The sequence below is a fragment of the Trichoplax adhaerens genome, genomic scaffold (genome assembly GCF_000150275.1).
Source record: "Trichoplax adhaerens TRIADscaffold_27 genomic scaffold, whole genome shotgun sequence".
In the NCBI taxonomy this organism is placed as follows: domain Eukaryota; kingdom Metazoa; phylum Placozoa; class Uniplacotomia; order Trichoplacea; family Trichoplacidae; genus Trichoplax; species Trichoplax adhaerens.
This window is the reverse complement of record NW_002060968.1, coordinates 168,353-190,648: the sequence shown is the minus strand read 5'-3', so window position 1 is coordinate 190,648 and position 22,296 is coordinate 168,353. Positions and strand designations below refer to the sequence as shown.

The 22,296-nt window shown below is 30.1% G+C and overlaps 3 protein-coding genes across 3 annotated transcripts; all 3 read left to right on the top strand.

Annotated features, from left to right (window-relative positions):
• Window positions 1-7,588: 7,588 nt before the first annotated feature.
• On the top strand, window positions 7,589-10,599 carry TRIADDRAFT_61704 (uncharacterized protein; the record flags this gene model as incomplete). Its single annotated transcript, XM_002117670.1, has 4 exons — window positions 7,589-7,625; window positions 9,149-9,295; window positions 9,495-9,613; window positions 10,327-10,599. 4 exons carry the CDS (start codon window positions 7,589-7,591, stop codon window positions 10,597-10,599), a joined length of 576 nt encoding a protein of 191 aa, XP_002117706.1.
• Window positions 10,600-13,770: 3,171 nt separating this feature from the next.
• TRIADDRAFT_61703 (uncharacterized protein) lies at window positions 13,771-15,156 on the top strand (the record flags this gene model as incomplete). The annotated part of the gene is made up of 5 exons (XM_002117669.1): window positions 13,771-13,795; window positions 14,220-14,306; window positions 14,418-14,588; window positions 14,710-14,828; window positions 15,088-15,156. The coding sequence occupies 5 exons, from the start codon at window positions 13,771-13,773 to the stop codon at window positions 15,154-15,156; spliced, it is 471 nt and encodes a 156-aa protein (XP_002117705.1).
• A 3,647-nt stretch (window positions 15,157-18,803) lies between these two features.
• TRIADDRAFT_61702 (uncharacterized protein) lies at window positions 18,804-20,398 on the top strand (the record flags this gene model as incomplete). Its single annotated transcript, XM_002117668.1, has 4 exons — window positions 18,804-18,822; window positions 19,200-19,349; window positions 19,450-19,568; window positions 20,126-20,398. The coding sequence occupies 4 exons, from the start codon at window positions 18,804-18,806 to the stop codon at window positions 20,396-20,398; spliced, it is 561 nt and encodes a 186-aa protein (XP_002117704.1).
• Window positions 20,399-22,296: the final 1,898 nt, after the last annotated feature.

The following is a 22,296-nucleotide window of genomic DNA, read 5'->3' as shown; positions in this document are numbered from 1 at the left end:
CACTCCAAACAATACTTACAACATATACTCTTTATGACTACATACGGTAATCGCTGGATAATTACGCAATTAAAGCCAGCAATTAAAAATAGCGGTAAAATGCATAATAAATGATAATTGCATTCACGTGAAAACTTGCATGCCACCCTAATTCATTCCTACCGCATGGTTGCACCAATATAATTAGTTGCATTTTGTATTCTTAAAGGATAAGAACTCTATGATTTTAATGTATTTCTTCCGAAATGTTGCATTAACGTAATTAAGCTTTTCGAATTCAATGATGCTATTATTAAGATGCTAATAAAAATCATTCGTAAAAATTTAATGTATTATAGTACTGTGGAATGAAATTGGAAAAATCAACAATAATAAATAAAATAATTGTGATAGTAGTCATAACACTTAGAATACATCATGTATTCCAAACACCTAACAGTTGGCAGTGAATTTCTTTGCATAGAATTGATAATGATGAAAAATTTACTACCTATATTTGGTTTAATAATATAATGACAATCTTTAAGAATGTGCTAAACGAGTAAATCTAATTATCTAGTATTTATAGCCTCTACCTTAAATATAAAAGAGTAGCAGATCCAATTTTGGCTATGCTACCGTTTGATTAATTGTTAAATTATTAATATCTAGAATATGTAACTCCAAGAATGGAGATAGATTAACTAATCAAGACAAGCCACAATTGAGGAATTATACAGAGCAATTCTTGCCTAAATTATAGTCAATTTGCCATAAATTACTGCTGCGTCATATTAGCCAACAACACAGAGTAAATCATATTATTTTTTTCATCGATAATGTAGAAAAGCAGTTATTATCCTCTGCTTTTTCGGTATTATCTTTTCTCCTAGATATCTAATCGGATATAATTTCAACAAACATTAGAAACTTTTATAAGGTCAAACTTTAACTGACTTATATTTTATTCCTTATCTATCATTATAACGAGTTGTAAGGAAGAAGTTTAACTACAGCATACTTGTAAGAATGTCCTCTTCACCTACTCAAACTTCTGATGACACACCAGATTCTATCGGAAATACGTTGGAAAATACATCTGCTTGTAAGGAATATAATATATTAAACTTAAACGGAAGGTATTTGTAAAATATATTAAGATTATTTTAGCTACTCCAAGATAAATTTACAGTTCTGTCAACAACATTGAAAAAAAAATGTAAGAATTAAATGATATGAAGGAGTTGCCCGTGGTAGTCTATAAGAATGTTGTTGTATTTCCTAGCGGGAGTCCCCGATGAAAGATTAGACTCTACCTCTCATAGATCAGAAGACGAGGACTTGCCAGAGCAGCCATTATCAAAATCATTAAGTTGTAGGTTATATTAGATATTAATTTTAACAGGAAAAATTATAAAATAGAATAAAATGATTTTAATTTTTCCAAGATAAATTTATAGTTCTTTAGAAACATTGAAAGAATATCAGTAATAATCTGGAATTATTCGTATTAAATAATAAATTGCAATAAAATAACAATTTGGCTGTACAATAAAACTCAAAGATGAACTGACGATAATATATTCCAATCTACCTCAAATTCATTTTCTGATAATTATGATTGATCAACAGATCCTTACGTATTGGTATAATTCCATAAAACTAAGCATCTTCCATTGCTAACAAATTCTACAATCAAAGTAGAAATAAATTTAAGCTATTGTACAATAATTAAGACTTAAATCCATCGATATTTGTTCCGTTATTATGCTAGAAAGCCGGACAATGCCTATTAAAATATTGCTATGTTATTCTCGTAAACTACCGTCAAATTAGTTAATCTTATTAGTCTTAGATTCTAAAGGTGTCCGGAAAATACCAGTTCACTTGCGGTATTCAGCTTAGCATACTTTTAAATTTTAATTCAACGAATAACATCAAGTAAAAAGGGTCATGGTAGCTATAGCTTCAATCATAGACATGCAGCTTTTACTCCATGTCTTTTTAACTGCAACAAGTATACCTCAGATTTCAGGTCTTTTAAATACTCTTACAAACTAGACGCAGTAGTACGTATACTTAAAATACCGACATACGAGCATATCATAGATGATCATTTGAAAATGTACTGTAATGTAGTAATAACCAACTATTGTAGATTCGAGATCGAGACACATCTGAATGGCTAGGCTGTACACATATCACAATAATCGACCACCACCTTGCTTTTCCGATTGACAGATAACATTTGTACCAATCTATTTTTTAATCTGATATCATATTGATATTTATCCCAACGATCTATCCAAGATAAATCTCAACATGCGGAAGTCCTTTTGCAAAATTCAAGTAAATTTATTGCATACAGCAATGAGAAAGTAAATGGAACCTACGGTATTTACCACGGAAAGTATGTCAAACGCTTCGATTATTTGGATGCCAATATTGATTCAAGTAAGACTTAAAGATAGAATAATTCAGTTTCTTTATATCACTATGCTATTATCATCTGGACATACTTTAATATTTGATATAACTGAACTAATAGAAGTAGATATATTTTTGTAGTGATTTAAGCTAATTATATAATACTAAATAGTAATTAGAAGTAACTGGTTATCTACACATAGCTTAATATTAATGAGTTTATCAACTTCGTGCTGTGTATCGGTTAAGGTAAAATTACGTAAAGCAACTTGTAGTACTTATATACAATTATACGCATATATATTGTCAAATTCAGTAAAAGTTGGCTTTAATGACCGTATAAAAGTTAGGAAAAATGCTATTAATATCATATCAGATACTCATAAAAGCTATCGTTTCGTAAGTATTATAATGGTAGTTGAATATACTGCTTGAAAATATCATTTATTCCTAGCCATAAATTAATTCTTACAGTTATACCATCTCAGAATTATATTTATAAAGCTGATGAATCCGTACAAAGTATATAACTGACATTCTCATCACACTAATTATTCTTCTCTATTACTAATTACCAGCTCGTTACCATATTTCGAAAATATTCCTAGTCGACGATAAATCCATGCAAGAAACACCATGGAAAAGTTGCATTACTTTTGGATCTATTGCCGATAAAGAAATACCACCAGCCATCTTTTGTCTTAAACATAAAAAAGGTGGATCAGATGATGATTATGATGTAGTATTTAGGGTACGTAGACTAGAGTAAGACTTCTTCGATTTCATATTTAAATAGCAGTTATATAAATTGAACAGAGTGTTAGCTTATTGACAGCAAAACAGAGTCGACATGCAATTTATATTTCCTGTAATAGCTATTTGTAAACTAGGCCAATAAAAGAATTGGTAGTAGTAAGCTTTAGATAGGATACTGTAATAATGAGAATAAGAGCATCAGCTACTCTAAATAATTTATTCTAATAAATAAATGAAATGAATCATTTAGCATCCTGAATTATATTACACTTGCTTTTCGCCAGCGTCTGAATAAAACGAGTGTAAAAGAGGTTTTGAAGGAGATCCAGAAAATTAACAACGACAAGAATTTTGTTTGCCTATTCGATTTATATTTGGTTTCTAGTAACGCTAATTTTCAAAGGTTGTGCTTACGAGTGGCAAAAAAAATTGGTGATAAGTCAATCCAGTATACGGTTTGTTTTGATGATCATGTAGATAATGATGAAAATATGAACGATGGCGATAAAGTATGTGCTCATCTAGTAAATTGTCCTATAGGTTATCTTCCAACTCAGTGTATATTAAATTTAGCTAAAGTCAGCGTATAAAATACGATATCTGTCTACAAAGCCTGTTTCTGTTATCAAGTTCAGTTAATGCTATAGCTATATAGACAGCTTAGTTCAGTGCTACCCTGATAAATATCATTCAATGCTCCAATTATTTTCTTGACTGCAACCACAACCTATGTACTATTCCCGAATGGAACGATTTTCCTAGATATTTTCCGATAATTCTGATAAAATACAATAATTTAAATCATAAAATCAAGTACATATTAAGAAAAAAATCAGTCGTTAGTATGTTGTTAGTATCACTTTAAATGTATCTGTATTGCCAGTAATTTCGCCTACAAAAATTAATAAAATTTATCAATTTTACTTCGAGTGCCTATTTGAAAAATTTCTAGCATTAAAGATACACTGTAGTAAGCTCTATCATAACGAAATTCGAAAATCGGCTATCGTCAGGTCTAAAAGATTACAGTTATTCTATTTGCAAAATTTTTTCTCCCATGATTATTTCTATGGAATAAACAGTTAATAACGACTAAAATAGGTATAATAATTCAAATGAATTTCCATTTATTTGCATTCGTTGGAATTTAGTGGTCTCTTGTAGATACTTTGTCTTATTTTACGCATTAGGCCAAGTGAAGGTAGTCCTACGAGCCGTGAAGCAGAATTGCATATAGCAGTTACGAGATAAGTTGTGTACATCCTAAAGCTTTCTTTATACTCTAGATAATTTATTCATTATTTCAAAGGTGCTAGCCCAAAAATCTCAATTGCATCGTCAGTTCCAATGTAACATGGTAATTTAAAATCTTGATATTAGGAAAATTAAAGCTTAGAGCTAGTTATTAGTAGAAATTAAATATATTATGCTGTTACTTTAAGATGAAAAATCAATAAAAATAAATTTACCAGTTTTCACCTTTAGTCTTGACGTATATAATAAATATTTAGATTTAATGCTCTATCTTAATAAGATGGAAGACTACCTATTGACAAATCAAGGAGATTATGATCATTTTTACTACAAGAATTTTGTTGTTCCATCGCTATTTTTATTCCTTAAAGGATTAATAAAAACTTCCGAAAGTATAACAATAAAATGTTATTTCTTTTCTTTTCATCAGATTGATCTCTCGTAATACTGATATCTTATGCTACGTGATATTGCTAGCAAAAATATTTTTACCGGTCATCGAATAGTAAGATGAGAGATATCGAGGAAAACTGTTTGCATTCCGAATTATTTCTTAACACTCTCGACAATTCTTATACCTTTACATCCCTGCTTAATTACCCAAAGCCAAAAATTAATAATACCAATAAAATACATTCTGGATGATAATTGCGTGTACTCGGGAACTGGTAGTATACTACTCTAATTCATTCCTTTCATACTATTATATCTTGTTAATTAATCATACTGAATCATTAGCAATTGCTCTTAGGATGGAAATGGCTAATAAATATTGATGAAATCACGTCAATTATTGCAGCGTGAAGCAAAGTAAGGATAAATATATTGAGAATTATTCGATGCGAGAAAAATTGTTTATTAGGGAATTCTTTCCCCTCTCAATAGCGTAGAGAAGTTCAACTATCATTGAATGAATATATATCAAGTAGATTTGGATTGCAACTGCAAGCATAAAATATTGACATATATTCTAAAGATAATCTTATTCACTGCAAAACATAAAAACCTTGCTGTAATCCTATTCCTACGTGATTCTTTGCTACGAATGAGCTTTTCCAATGTTTAGATATTCCTATAAAGATGTTATTAGTGCATATGAGTCAACGTTCGATCTATTATAATTTAAGCAGGGTTTAAAATTGTGCAAAAAGTAATGACAGTAAATGAGTAAAGGTCTTTATAAAGTATAGAACATAATAATTATGAATAATGGAGTCAGAGTTTGATTAGTTAGCACTTAATTTCTCTACACTTGGAATTTATGACTGTAAAATTTGCAATCTGTCTTTATTTGGGTCGTAAAATTAAAATTTTCAGAGTATATTACCAAATATCTCATTATCTAGCACTCTTGGTCTTCATTTTATGTATAAAGTAACGACAGATTTCAGCGAGGACAGCTGAACTTGTAGATCAATCGTTATTTGATAATGTGTAACGTCGAATAGTGCCGAAAATAAAATAGATTAATCAACCAACATTAGCCGTAACTAAATGATTACATAAAATAGTTCTCATTGGCGCTAAAACAATGTTAGCATAAAGCAAGTGCCACCTCATCATATTGGTTGACAATATAAACTAAATTATTTTCTTTTATCGTCAGTTATGTATGAAAACTAATTGCTAATCTACATCTGGCAAATATTATCTTTTCTCCGATAATAAAATACAGCCTTTAGGTTGTTATATAATATTTTTTATAAAAACAAACATCGAGTAGCTTGAATTTTATTTGTAATGTAGCATCGCAAGTAGGAAGTTTGAGCTGCAGCAAGTCGTAAGAATGAACCGGATTGTATCCTCCAAAACCGGTATTAAAAACCTAATAAGAAAAAGTCAGAAGACCAAAATAAGCGCAATTCAAGAAGTGGCGATCAGCCAACACTCTGTAGGTGATGTTAGATACTGCGTTAAGTCAGGAAAAGTTTAATAGAATATTTTTTAAATACAGTTTCTCCATGATAAATTTATGGTTCCGTTAATGTTACTAGAAGGGAAAAAGCGTTAATACGAAGGAATTCGTATTAAAGATTAGATTTACTTTTTACTTTACAGATATTCTTCATGAAGTTGAACAAAACCAAATGAAATTTATCTTAAGTTCATTTAACATGACATTTGAAATCGCTTCTGGCATTAATGCAATACAATAATTATTGATTTATGTTTAGCAAAGAATCTAAACCTATCATAAAGCAGAAACATATGTAATAGACATGTGAAAAGCTGTGCAATGGTGAGTAGTTTACCGTCCAACTTGAATACAGGCATTTGATTAATTATTGTCATAGCATAAATATTAAACAACTATCAGCGATGATAAGCACAAAGAATACTTTGTAAATAATTAATTTCACGGGAAAATAAATATGTCACTCACACCCTCGTATTTCGTCATCAATCGTTCTTCGATAATCCTATTAGGATAAACGATGCAAATAAATTTGTACTTTAGAAAGTTTGATCTATTATGCATACAATGAAAAAAATATAATTAAGTAATCACCTTTGTAGAATGCCGAATACACCAATTACGTCAGCTAATTACCATTTTGCATTGAATCATAGTACATGGAACTCATCATTAACTGGAAATTATTATCTATCTTTAATGAAGTAATAAAATGAAAACCTTCAGAGCATACTGCACCGTACAGCTCTATCGATAGTCTTTCCTACATTAATAAGGCCTTTTACCTTCAAAAAGTGATAGAAGGTTCAACGCTGATTGTCATAACGTCACAACTAAGCCGATCGTTAATGCAATAGTATCTGGAATGATTCCAATAATTGAAGTAGAAATGAATCAACGCTTATGATAACTACGACATTTTACAGAATATACTTGCTTATGTTAAAGGTAAATCGCTCTATAGCCAATGCTACCACACGCTGGCGGCCAACAATGCAAAGCAAATCACATTCTTCTATCGTCTATAATAAATAAAAGCAATTACCACTACAACTATTGTTGATATTTCTTTTCTCCTGTAATGGTACAATCGATTATGCATGTTATTATTTGAAGAGAAAATCATCAGCATATGTCTATAAAATCAAACGATAACGAAATCCCATATATTTGAAGTTTACCGTTTATTTAAAGGAGGTAGTTCAAACATAACGGTGGTGGCATTTTCTTTCCGAAAACTTCAAATTCTTACCCAATATGCCGACAGAAGAAGACAATCTACCATCAACAACTTGTAGGTGATATTATTGCTTGACTAGAAACGGGAAATGTTCCTCAATTATGCCAAAATAATTTAATTTCGTCAGTTTAAAAATTTAAAGTTCCGCCGGCGATTGTGAAAGGGAATAGAATTAGTCCGGAAATTGATGTGTCAGATACTGTATTACATTATAATCAAGTAATAACAAAATACAACGCGACTAAAGCCCAAGTCAAGCCTGTTGATTAAATGTACACTTTTATCCTCAGTTATATCAAATTTTAACATAACGACCATTTTCTTTACGTTTAGCTAATAAATCTTGTAGTTGCCCAATAGAACACTGCTATCATCTGTCTAATTTAACCGTACACTACCGCTAAGCGACTGAATATTAATAAAATACAATAATATTGATAATAGTCTATAACACAAAAAGTCCGGTCGCTGTCTCTAACATACTTCAAATTAAAAATGGTAAAAATACAGTCAATATTGATCCTGTTGGTAGCTAAAGTGCTATAATAGGCTTATTTTGTAGAACGCATGTTGTTATAAAGCTATCAAGAATCTTATTTTGTCTATTGGTGTGCGCACATATATCGGGATATAACTTTTTCGTTCAACCAAGCAGTATCTTATTGGATGTAGTTGTGAAGATATCAAGGGTTAGTCTACAAATGAATAATCTTTGGGCCACCATTCTTTTAGTTGTCGTTGAAATGCCATCATAACAGTTTCGTATATGATGAATCATGATAGAGTGATAAGCCATCAATAGACTGTATTTATCTACACTAAATTGACCGAATATTGCCGTGCTTGCTCACTCTATCAAATGCTGTTTGATAGAAGTTGAAATTAGTAAGATCGAGAAATCTACTAATAACTTATGGCCTACCACTAGATTCATTAATGCTTGTAAATTGCCATAATATTAAAATGTCTTATAATATCAACGAAATACTACCATACTAGAACAGTATAAAATCGAATTATAGCAGATTAAGAATCATTTTATCAAGTCAAATTAGACTAGAAAAAATTTATAGCTTCTTTCAGTAGCAACAACATACTTGTAAAAAGTGCTTTGTAGCCTAAACTGCAGTAATATTAATTTTATCAAAAGGCTTTGTCGCGATATCTTTGATTAATAATCATGTATTACATAAGCACTAGACTATGTGCTTGTAGGATTCAGTCTAGCACAAATTAGCATTCTCACTCCACGCTAATATCTTGATCGAAGTACAGTACTTTTAATTATAGAGATAGACAGCATCGCATTCTATATCTATGATTTTAAGAGTTATATAGTAGCGAGGCTACTTTAAATACTTGCATATAATAACCAGCTTAAAGGGTATTTAATGAACAGCTATATTTAAATGTTTTCAATTTGGCATTCAGCCAAAGGCGAAGCGGCTGCTGTACCTAATCAACGTATAATTTAATTTTTATTTTGCTATAGCCATTAATAACTGCTCCATTGTCATAATCAAACTTTATTAACGTGGATATCATATGTTTTGCTTCTACCATGTGAATTATTCTAGGGACTCCTAAATATGAAGGAATCGCATTAGAAAATTCCGGTCAATTTATAGCTTGCACTAGCAATACTCACGTTGATCATGGGTACATTATTTATAGTGCGATTTATACCAAATCCTTCGATGAAGTGGATCAAAATTTAGCGGAAAGTAAGAACTGTTGATAGAATAATCAAATCTCTTAAATCTTCACTTTCAGTTTATGGTGATCTAAAGGCGATATAGTAAAACAGATAGAGATACGGTAATTACAGGCGTTATATCTAGATGGAAATCATACACTGTATGAATGCAAATTCAAAATCTTAATATTGAAAGGATTATTTACTTTACAAATTCCAATCATCAGCTCGTTACCAGGTTTGGGACATAGATAATACTTATAGCTATATTACTTTGGGATCTGATCGAAGAGCAGTCTTTGGCCTTGAGCGCAAAGGAAAAGATGATTTTAATATTATCTTTACAGTAAGTTCTGATAATGTTTTTTAACATAATATATTTTTAAATTATTTTCTACTATTTGTGTTAAAAATAATACCTTACTGATCGTAAAAATAAAACCGACGTTCAATTCTATGGCGATACATTTATTTTTAATAAGGAATCTTCAATGTGGCGATAGCCATATTAAATAAAAAATTATTAATTTTATGAGAGATATGAGCATGCTTTGTGTATAATAAAACTAAATTAAGAACCAGAATAGTAATTTTACTAACAGTACTACAAAAATTAGAAGAACATTGCTATTTGGTATAAGGAGAAGCTATCATCATCAATAGTAGTTATAGTCGTAGTTCTGACCGGCTAAAGAAAGTTATACGACTTGATAAAAGCCTTGTCTCTAAGACAGTACAGGAATGGTAATACCTAAAATATTAGTACAAAAACTAGCATTAGTAGAGAAATGATAATTATTTGAAAGTTACAAGACAGGTTGGCTGGGTTAAACGACAGAATGTACGAATACTGTTCTATTATTGTTCGTGTGTCTTATTAAAATTGCCCATAATATTAAATCATAATTGAGAAAAGAAAGAGGTCTAGCAAAATTTGATTAATCAATATAAGAGATAACGATTGTTAAAAAATCTATACTATATTAACTATAAAATCATGTAATAAAATTTCTTTTCTTGGTATACTAAATCTAAATTTTCGTCTTTGCTTCTTTATAGGAATTACCTCCATTTCTAAGTAAAGACGCTTTAGAAAAAGAAATTAAAAAAATTAATATGAATATTATTTGCTTATTCCAGCTATATACGCCAAGCCCGAATTCTGATTTTACTAAAGTTTGCTTATTAGTGAATGGTTCTACAGTTGGCGATACATCACAGCATACATCTCGAAATTCGGTATATTTCGATCAGAACGCAACTGCTCATTTATCAGATTTTGTTGTTAGTCAAATTGCAACTCAATGCGTATTGAATTTAGCTGCAGTTTAAATAGCAAATTCTTTCTATCCAGGTTTAATTCATTTATTGAATTAGTCTCATATCCGAAACAGTTTTTCTGAGCATAAAAACACAAAGGGCAATGATACTACCTGTTGGCTGCAAAACAGCTTAAATCTAATGATTTCTAGACGTTAACTCTAGCATTTGTCATCGACCAGTTTAATGATTATGTTCTCTAGATTAATTGTTACTTTTAATGAAATACAATAACCTACCCTTTATTTTAAAATTAAAAAACGTATAGCTACATCTAGTCTCGAATAGATTATGATAGTTTATACCTAATTTCATTTTAAATAACAATTTAACTGAATAATATCAAAGTTAGCTCTATAATACAAGAGCGCTAATGATCAAAATCGAATTTTCGAATGCATTATTGACATGCTGAATCTTATTATATACGTATATCACGAAAAAGCACGAAGAAAAAACGTTAACGCTGATATCATCAATGTGACTTACGGTTCAAGAAAAGATAGCCAAAGTGAAAAATCATCATCGATAAATAATTATCTTTGAATTATTCACCAGTGGATAAAGTTTCTAGCCTACAAGCTTGCTGTATTTAGTCGAACCAAAAGCATGAAGGAATATATTATCTATTATAACGTTTCATTGTTGAGTTTCTGCTAACCGACAGGCTAAACCTGGATATTCTGATTGTTATAGACAGCTAATTATCGTTTTGATTTCTTTATAACATTCTATTTCTTGGTAGACTGTTTGCTGTTATACTACTGCTGTTTAAGCCTTTCTTGCGCCTGGCTTATTATGCGTCTTATCCTTTTTAATTATCAACTACCAGATATAATTTACAATATTATCCAAAATTCTGTTTCCAGTTGATTAAAAATAGATTTTGTAGATAACTTAATTCTAAGCTATAACCTTGAATGCTACCTTGTCATCAGTTTAGCAATAGAATTCGAATGAATAGTATAGCATGGTAGGACTTTGTAACGTCTATTTCATCATTCCTTATAGACGTAAGACATTAACCCAATCATGGGCTATAATGGAAAAATTTAGATATTAATAAAATTGATTTGGGACCTTGTAAATCAGCGTTTTCTGTAAAATAATGAATAAGGTATTATAATAACCTATTGATTAATTGTGGTAAAATAGACAATTAAAAGCAATGCCATTTAGAGCATACAATTAAATTGATGGCATCACAATAAGTAAACGACAAAACTATTGCCAGAAGTATAAATAGCGGTTAACAAGATTGTTTATTACAAATGATGTAATCTAAAGTTAAGGTTGGAATAGTCACGTTGACTAGAATAGCCCTGAATCCATGAATATACATTAGCTTGAATGCAAACTCACCTATGAAAGATAAAAGTAGTGTTATACAGCTATTAATTTGCGCAATATGAAATAATTATCGCGGTATATGGGCTGTTAAAGGATAATGTTATTTTGATCAATGGAATGATAGATACGGTCAAGACATGTGAGCAAGTCCATATTGGTATCGGATAACAAAAGCAACGGTAAGATAAAAGAGAATTAGTACAATAGTCTACGTTGATATTTTAGGGCGGAAGAGAACTGTAAAACAAGCTATAATTAAGGGAGAATTATAATGCAGTGGGTCCATATTAAGGACTAAACATACTGATCAGTTCAATATACCAATAGCATGTAATGTCGCTAGCATTGTATTAGTGTTTATGCACATTAGTTGATATTGATAAATATTAACAGAGAACTGCTTACGTATACAGTCCGTTTTAGATATTCAACATTGCTAAATATTTGAAGACTGCCAACACTTATACACTAAAGAGTGTTTAAACTATCATAGATTAAGATCATATCTATGTAGTGTATGCTGTAATCCCTTTGCGGCTGCTGGAATTTTGATAGCTATAATCAATAGAGATTTAAACAAATCCATCTTAAGAAAGTAATAAGTTTGGCAACAGGATTAGACTCTAGGTTATGAAATCAATTAACTCTTAATTAATCTAATGACTTTATTAATGTAGTTACTATTGGATATTTTATTATTGTAGTGCAAGTGTTGCAAAATTTTTCATTTTATATTTTAATAACTATAGATAGAGCTGCAGGTGCTCAATTAGGTTACTGACAATCCACCAGCAATCTTCTCTCTGATTCCTAATTTTGCTTAATTCCATATACAAACAGTTTCAGTGGCAATAAAAGCTTAGTAAACCAAAGCTATGACAACAATTAACGATTTCCAAGGTTGTATTGAGATAGTTTTAGAATGAAATCCTCTTGTTTACTCACAAATTTACCGCTGTTAGCTCAACAGTCTCGAATTCTATAATGTAAGTTGGATTGAATGAAATATTAGTAAGTAGTACGAATCGAATGCGTAATGTGGGGCCTTTTAAATTTTATAGAATTCATTCTTCAGGAACTGAAAGAATGCAAGATCTTAAGTAGACCTTTAATTATTAAGGTTATTATCTGTAATACAATGATTATCATACGCGCATTGGATGCATAGATAGATCTTATGCAATATATATAGAATAAATTTACAATCATCTACGTAACAATTTATAGTAATATCGTGATACTGCTTTCTTGTGTAGTATTTACCACAGAAGAACTTTAATTAAGCTATTAAAGAGCCTGTTCTCTGTAATATTTTAATAATCATACGCACATCTAACGCATAGATAAATCTTATTCGATGTATAGAACACATTTCCATTCTAGATATAATAATTTATAGTTACTCCCTAATTTTGCTTTCTTTCGGAGTGTTTACGTTAGAAGATCTGTATGCATGGAATTTAACAGCTTAGTACAATTCTATCCGTCTTTTGTTTCAATCCATTAAAATAGACTGCTCTTGTCCTTGGGAATTTAGGTGGAACAACTTAGCGATATCCAAATATGGTAAGGATAAAACTGTTTCACAAAAATTTGGATAACTAGAAAAATGCCGCTTTAAATGTAAAGGTCGTTGGAATATGTATATTGAATATACCGTAACATATATAAGGCACAATCTGATCGTCATTTCTTCAATTTGGCTGCAACTCCATTTGTAGTGTTCCTAGAAGCCAATCCAATCTTAATCATCAGGTATCCTTCAAATTTTTGGATCATTGCCAAATTTAACCTATTGCACTAAATTAAAAAATGCTACTCTATTCTATCTCCATGGGCCACGTACAAGTACTGCAAGGTAAATCCATAATATATCAGGTATTATTAATAATTTTAAGCTAACTCCTACGACTGAATAATAATTAACTATCCTTCTATTCAGATAGTCTAAAACAGAAGAAGACAAATATACTTTTTCTGCGTGTTTAAATGTCTCTAGTGAATTACTAAATATGCAATATACGCGTAAACTTTTCAATTGTTTTAAACGAGAAATCAATTAAATTAATATATTTACAAAAATATAGTAAAATTTAGATTGCTTTAACTGTACGATATTACTAGATAAACAGAAATAGCGGAAGCAGTACAATTTTATTTAATCAAGATGAGTCCCAATCTATATCATGAAATTTAACTGATCTTCCTTTAATTTTGTGTTGTCTCATTAGCCATAGCTTTGTATAACTCGTTCTTAAAGTATCCATTTCTTTTCTACGCAGAACGGAAGAATTATCATCATTATTTTGCTACAATTGTCGCAAACATAATTGAATTTTCCAGGCTCTTTTTTAAGATCGTTCGCAAGAGTAAGAACTTTTAATCTTATTGGTAGCATTATCAAATGATGAAGAAAAATAGAGAACAGAGTAGACTTCAAAAGCAATAAGTTATTAATACGAAGAATGTTTTAATTTTAGGTTATACCAATGCTGTACAGAGATTCAGTGTTACTCCGAAAAAATTCTTGGTGAGATCAATCGGCGGCTACGTAATAAGTAAAAGTGAAAAGGATACTCTTGGGCCATTCGTTGTGTACAAATCTAATCTGATAGACGGATTAGATGGCATTGATGGACAGGCTGAATTTGGTAAATATCTGAAATTGATCATTCTACTGTACTTTAGATTCGACTTTTAATCAAATTGGGACGGAAGTTACACATATTTCATATAAATACTAAGCAGAAATTTTGTCCTTTCAATTTACAGCTAAATTTGAAATTGAAGAATACGACAATTCCTATTGGGCTCTTGTCTTATTATCTGATAACAAACGTGTACTTGGTTTAAAAGAAATAAAGGGCAACAAATATGAATTGCTTTTTGTGGTAAGTTAGAAGAAGAGAAATAATTTGCGCGAGTCTAACACTCAATGCTTTTAATTGATCTATAGATAAATTGCATAAAAAATAATATTTAGATCAGTTTAATCAAGAGCTCGTGTAAATTTAAATTTTAATTTCGTACTTGACTAGAATATTGCAATGCAATGAAAAAATATCTAAGCCAATTATGGAAGTTTCATGCTGAAATAACATAAATGAGATAATCTAAATGATCGCTTTCTATTTTTTTACTATGATACAGGAAGTCAATGAAGATATGAAATCATTTTCAAAACAATTGAAGGAAGTGAAAAAAAGCAACTGGCATTAACTTGATCACGGAATTCATCTTCGAATACAGCAAATCAGATGATGGATCAACTGAATTAAACCTTATCGAAACACAAAGTGGCAGTAAGAAGGTCGTTTGCTTTAATCCTGATGGAACAGTCCAATTTATCAATCTAAAAGATAATTATCTTCCGCCTGAAAGTAGAGTGTATTTGGTCGAGGATTAAATCATTCTATAAGTAATGACAATTAATCTATAAATCTTGAGGCGTCTAATATCCTCTTAATCATTCGCAGCAGGGAATTAAGGCAATGAATTGCAGTTTTCCGGCATTTACATCTCATTTATGGTCATTACAGACTAAATCTTGAAGCCGTAGATTATCGTTGCAATAGTTTAAGTTTCTACCATCTACATTTGATTTTAATTACAAATTTACATTATCAATTCTATAAAATAAATTCACCCATTATGAGATAAATAGATTTACTGCTAGTTCCTTGCAAATGAACAGAAGGCTGGAATGGTCTGACTGGAAAGATTTGGCTCAGAGTAAAATTTTTTAAGCGGTAATGTCTGTGTTGTTTTCCATAAAATACTGTTAATGTTGTAATTTATTTTCCTTTTATCTAGCGTAGCTACCTGTAGCCTAAGCTATCAGACGATAAAAAGTGGACAAAATTTTATCGAATATCATTATTTTATTGCGCCGACATTAATAGTCAAATCTCTAAATTTCTTGTAATTACATTGCTCAACTGGCAGCAAATGCCTACAAATTTAGTTGAATCGAAGCATTTTTGTGCATAATACTAGAATTAATTTCCAAACATGGTAATACTTTCTGTTTTTCTTTTATAATTGATCATAAAATGGTTCAATGCTGCGAAGTACACATAATAAAAGTGTGATTGAAATTTTAAATTTCGGGTCTAATTTAAATGCCTACTTTGTCTTACAGTCCTCTGTTAAACTGTATTAGTGCCTTAATAGACTTACTGTACAATTTTTAGGTAAACTATGTTAGATTTCATTATATTTTGAGAGAAACTAATTTAAAACAAGTTCACAATTACCGCTAATTAAAAATATTACTTATTAAAGCAAAGATTGCACATACTAACTATCAAACTAAATCATTCATAGTGACGGTACTGTTAACTTATTTCAGCCAAAGCTGATTAACTTTATATACTCGTATGTAGTAACGGTTATATGATGCCTGCCTTACTTACGTTACGAGTTTTGACCAATTTCCAATTATCCACCCTTGTAGTTTGCTTTTAAGCTAGGAAAAATCACGTAAATGATCAAACTGCACGCATAGTTTATTATTGTGGATCTAAATATTTGTCTTGTTATTAATTATTTCCTAATTGTTCATCGCTGTAGTTTATTTTTAAGAAAAAAAAAATCATAAAAAGGATTAAATGCAAGTCCTGTAGCTTTTTATTGTGGATCTATATGTTTCTTTAGATAAAGACTAGTTCCTAATTATTCACTCTTGCAATTTTTCCATCAGCTAGGAAAAGTTATATAAGTGATTACTTGCATTAATAATTTGTTTCTGTTGTAGATCTATATGTTCTTTTAGCAATTGACCATATCCTAGTTACATTATTCACCTCAATAATTCATCTTTAAGCAAAGAAACCTAGCATAAATGATTTACTTATACGCATTAATCTACTTTTAAGCCAAAAATATAGCATCAATGATAAACTACATATATAATTTGTTCTTATGGTAGATGCATAGATCAATCTAGCTAACTTTCACTGTAAATGAACCTGATGAACTTTCATAAGTATTATAAAAAGGTTTGTAATTATTTGGAGTTTAAATTGCAACTCTTTTAATTTATTTCCTATCCAATGAATTTTGAGTTGACTTGACTGTAAACAATGTCTATATTTACGAATCCTCTAGCTCTTTATGAACTAGAAGCGGTTCTAGGAGATTATCTAGCGAGAGTGGCGTTGAAATCATTAGCTTGTTCATGACTATTTAATTATTTAACAAAAAATCCATCAACATCATCGATATCTTTGCCTATTTAGTTCTTTCCTTTCGTTCTTCATTTTTCTCTATATTTATTCTCTGTCAATCACTATTTCTCTTCGTTTAAAGGATATATCCATATGCCTTCATATTAGTTGCGCAAATCCATTCATTAACTTTAATAACATATCTATAATTCTCCTATAAAGCGATCAAAGTTTTAAAAGGATGAAAAGAAATGTAATTACCCATTTAAAACATCGGTAGCCAACTGTTTGCACAAGACCAAAAGCGGCAGAAAATTTAAATGAAAACATTTTTCTTTAATTTTAAATCTCATCTAAGAATCTAATGAAGGATGAAATGTACGCAATATCGAAGATAATGCTAATCTCGATAAAAAAATTCCTTTACGTGCTTTTAGTATACGTAATGTTAGCCATATTAACGATAGAGTGTGAGTTGTATTATATTATTATTTAATGATTCTTTTAACTTCCCTAGATACCTTTCTCAGATTGAGGTTATTTTCGAAAATAAAGTAACCGACTAACTTACTGCTACGCCTGCTAATAATAAATCCTATAGCTTTTTTTGCCAAATTTGAATATGCTATATATTTAATGTCAGTTATGATTCATCTAGCTAATTTACAATCGAACCATGAAATTGATGTTATCCTATGACCATTTAAGACTATAGAAAATTATTTTCCTATTTACTAATGAGGAAGTTTGATACATCATCAGCAGTTTTCCATTTGCTGCTAGCTAGATAGTATTCTTCACATAGTCTGTGTTAATTCATTATTTTTGCGACAGTTTTTGACATAAATCGGGATTGTATCACTGCTATACTTATCATGATCTCATTACTGGCTTAAAATAGGATTAACCAGTATGCGGATAAATATACTAATCTAATTCTATTTCAGTATCAAGTGATAGTTATATTAAATTAAAATTAAAGCAACTTTAGGTGCTGTTATACTCGCAAAGGGAAAATTGACCGCCTACGACTAATTACAAACAATTAAGTTTTGGAAATATTGACACAATTACGACATTTCACAGTGATTTTTTCTCCTAACTTTATTATTTTATAGACATGCCTTTTTTCAGCTTCGTAAAAAGGAATTCAATAAAACCAATTAAATTAGATACAATGTTAAGCGTAGAATAGAAATAATCATACGCCCGTATTTATTGGCTGTCGGTCATTAAAATGATCATCGATCTTAACGTTATCATGCGATGTATATCCTCTGTTTCTGACCATTGTAGTTTGCAAGTATGTGACATATTTAGAACATTAAATAAAATTAGCACCTAAACTACTTTATTTACGTTTACTATACAAATTATTCCAGAAGAAAAGAAATTAAAATAAGGCAAACGAATTTCTAAAATATCTTGTTATTTATTAAAATAATACGCGTATTATTTCGTTACGCAAATATTTTGAAAAATTATATGCTATTCTATTACTGCCGTATTGATCTTTTAAAAGCCTTGTACTGAAATACTTGGAAATGAAATTATTATAAATAGAGGGTCGTTCCTTTCTAATTTTGCCTTTTCAATCAAGATTTTAATTAGCGGGTTAAGTAGATCAATTTCGTCGCCTATCTCCTTTAACTTTACTTGGTTTGATATCAGCTTACTTTCTGTACCAAATTAAACAACATGGAAAATTTTTCTAAAGGTAAATTGGTTTACTATTTAGTTTGTACCCCAAAAAAGTTGATCCATTATTTTCTAAAGATAAGCTAATTTGGCAAATCGTAACTAATTTGGCTAAATTAATAGTAAATTGCTCTTACTGCTGCTGATTTTAATCAAGTAACCTTCAATTTCTTTAAAAATATATAGATGAATCGTATTATTTAACATACCTTGTCAACAATGATCAACAGCATTTCAAATTGCACTTTTTATAAAATGAAGGCAGATTGAATACTACACTTTTTAGGAAAAATCTTACATGTATAATTATGAATTTATGAATTCAGTGCATTTCAGTTGCAATATAATAGCTGATTAAGCAACATGTGGCTTGATATGATAAAAATATCGTTTCAGAATTTGCCAGCACCCAAACAAAAGTATATCTTAATTCGCTGGGTTATTACTTAGCGCAAAGCGACCACGAATTTAATTTCAAGCATCTTACAGCGTATACTGCTAAATATGCTAAAGGATTGGATGAACTTGAGGAAAAGCCCAGCTGCGGTAAATACTATTCCTAACAGCTATAGATTAATAATTGAATTGAAACAGTTTCTTATTACGCAGAGCCTGATCAATTTCCAATTTATCAATCAAACCATAGCTCAATTTATATTCAAATCTGAGGACATAGCTAACTCTGTGGTTATTCTAACTTCTGATCCCAAATTGATGATGTGCATGAAGAAAATAAAGAAATCTGAATATGAGTTGATCTTTGTGGTAAGTTTACAACGAAAATAATCTACCGAGTAGTTAGGTATATCTGCAGTATTTTACTTACTAAGACAAGATACTATGGCGATATCAGTGAATATATACGATTATTTATTGTCTTACAATAATCATCAAGTTATAGTTAGAGACGCTACAAGACCTTTGCTAAATGATTTAGACGAAAAAATGGCTCAATTTTGTGTTATGGGAGTCAAATTTTTCTGCAACTGTTCATTATTACAGTACGTAAATATATTGTTACTATTATTTCTACGGAAGATTAAATTTAATATAAAAGACGGTTAATAGGTTTATAATCATATTCTGCAAATATATAGTAAATGGAATCAAATTTTTGGAGCTATTACGCTGCTTATTATAACATAGCAAAATATCATTCTATGGTTCTGTATATCGAAAATATATTTTATGTTATGATTTTAGTAGTAGTCTGCTAGCTATGTAATAATATCTCTCGAATAAGTGCCATTGATCAACATAAGAACTTTTAGTCGTTTACACGGCCATTTTATGATCTAAAATGATTAATTGGTGGTTTACAGAAACTGAATGACGATATAAAGACCGTTATAGAAACCTTTAAGAAATGGAATAGAGAAAACAAAGATTTTATTCTTTGGGAATTTATTATATATTCCTCTGAGCCATATAGCCCAAATCACCCATATTGTGAATCGACCGAAGTCCAATTGTTAGTTAATATAAGTGATGGTAAAAAGTTGCTATGCTTTTATACTGATGGGAAAGTTCTATTAATTAATGAGAATTTGGGTTTCATGCCAGTTGAAAGCAGTATAAGAATGGTCAAGATTTAATTGTGATGAGTCAGTCATCGAAAATCAATTAAGAATAAATTGTTATTCCATAGCGGCAGCTTCTAAATAATGTTCTGGACAAATCATAATGATTAAAAGATTTAGACTTCTTGTTTCATGTGTTGGTAATAATTATAAACTGTATCGGCTACTTTTAGTTACGCTGTAGCATTATTGCATGGATATATGGCATGAATTAAATAATTTACTCAGTAAAATTTGATTTATCACTTTAACTTATTATATCCTAGAGAAATCATTATATAGAATTAAACTATTGTATCCTAATTGTTCTTCCTTCTTTGCAAACAAACCTCCAGTCATCTACCTCTTAAATTGCAAGACAAACTTGTTCTTAATTTGGTACTTTATTAGTTAGTTCTGCTAGATAATCAGCAAGCTTGTATGCTTTATCTATTTTACTTTACTAGCATTATTCTATCAGATTACATCTTTTTGGGATGTTATAACCCGGTTTCTTAATCAAAACTATGCTAATGACCATTTTTTCTCGTATTTATCTTTTTTCCCCTCAATGTTACACTACACTCGCAATCTGCAGAAGCATCATAATCAATATAATGAGTAATAAAGTCCGTAAGTCTATTATTAAGAATAAATTGTACGGATAATCCTGAAATACAAACTGTAACAATTATGGTTCATCTTAATGGGCAATGGAAATAGATCATAACAGTATGATCAACTATTGTACAAGTCTAGATATCTAAAATGTTTGTAAAAATGATAATTATCTTACCCACTTTTTAATTCTTTGCTCGTTTTTTCATAGCAAAGTATAAAATGGTGGATATTATTCTAGCTTACGAGTCTGATACCTTAAATGAAAAACTTTTGAATCCTGATTGCTGTTTATATTTTTAATACCAGTTGCCTTTTTTAACATAATTTCGATCTGAAAATCTAATTACTGATCTACACTATACAAAGTTTTATATCAATAGGGTGTACGTTTGTAGAGTTTGCTCTAATTATTTTCTTCAAATTCAATAATAAAATCTTACTTTTGTTATGCTATTAGTGAATGTTGTATTTTAATTCTATTTTGATGAGAGAATCGAATTCTTATATGACTAGTTGTTACTATGCTAACCTAGTAACAATTACACTAAGTTCATCTTTTAATAGCAGCAAAATGTTAAAATGTATTGCTAGTTAGTCAATTAGTTTGATATGATGAAGGCGAATATAGCGCACTCTGCATAATCAGATATTCTTGTTTAATCCATAAAAGTGCAATGTAAGTCGGTAAATGAGATCTTAATCCAAGCAAAAACGATTTATATAATGAAGATAAAAGAGAAAAAAATAATAAATCGTCTACCATAGGAAATATTTCATATTTGTAAGAATAGGACAAGTATTTGTCCCACTTGATTCTGTAGACATATCTGCTCTTATTAAAGAGAGTGTAATCAAATCGACTAATTAAACAGCCACCTCGCCATAATAAAAATTACATAAGCGTTTGAATTTTCTTTAAATATGAGAAGTATGTAAAGTTCTACCTTTCAAAGTAGATATAGTATGGCTGTAAATATTCTTCTAGTCTAAAAGTTGGACAAGCTATTGTAGTAAAGGACTAAAAGTAGAGTACTTTATAGCTTTTAGTACGTAACTAGTACTATTTTACTATAGAAAATACCTAGAAAGTGAGAGTGTTTTAAGTTTTACCCTGCCAAATCATCATGTCGCTATCTTTTCTTCTTCATTATTTTACAAGGTATTATATAGATTACTATAAAAGTAACCCGAGAGCAATTGCCTAACCTAAAGAAAGGGCGTTTGATCGTCTATTCAAGTTGTAAAGGAATTTGACTTAGTAGCAAAACCCTATCCTTAGAGAAAGNGGGATTTATAATATGACGGTAAAGTAC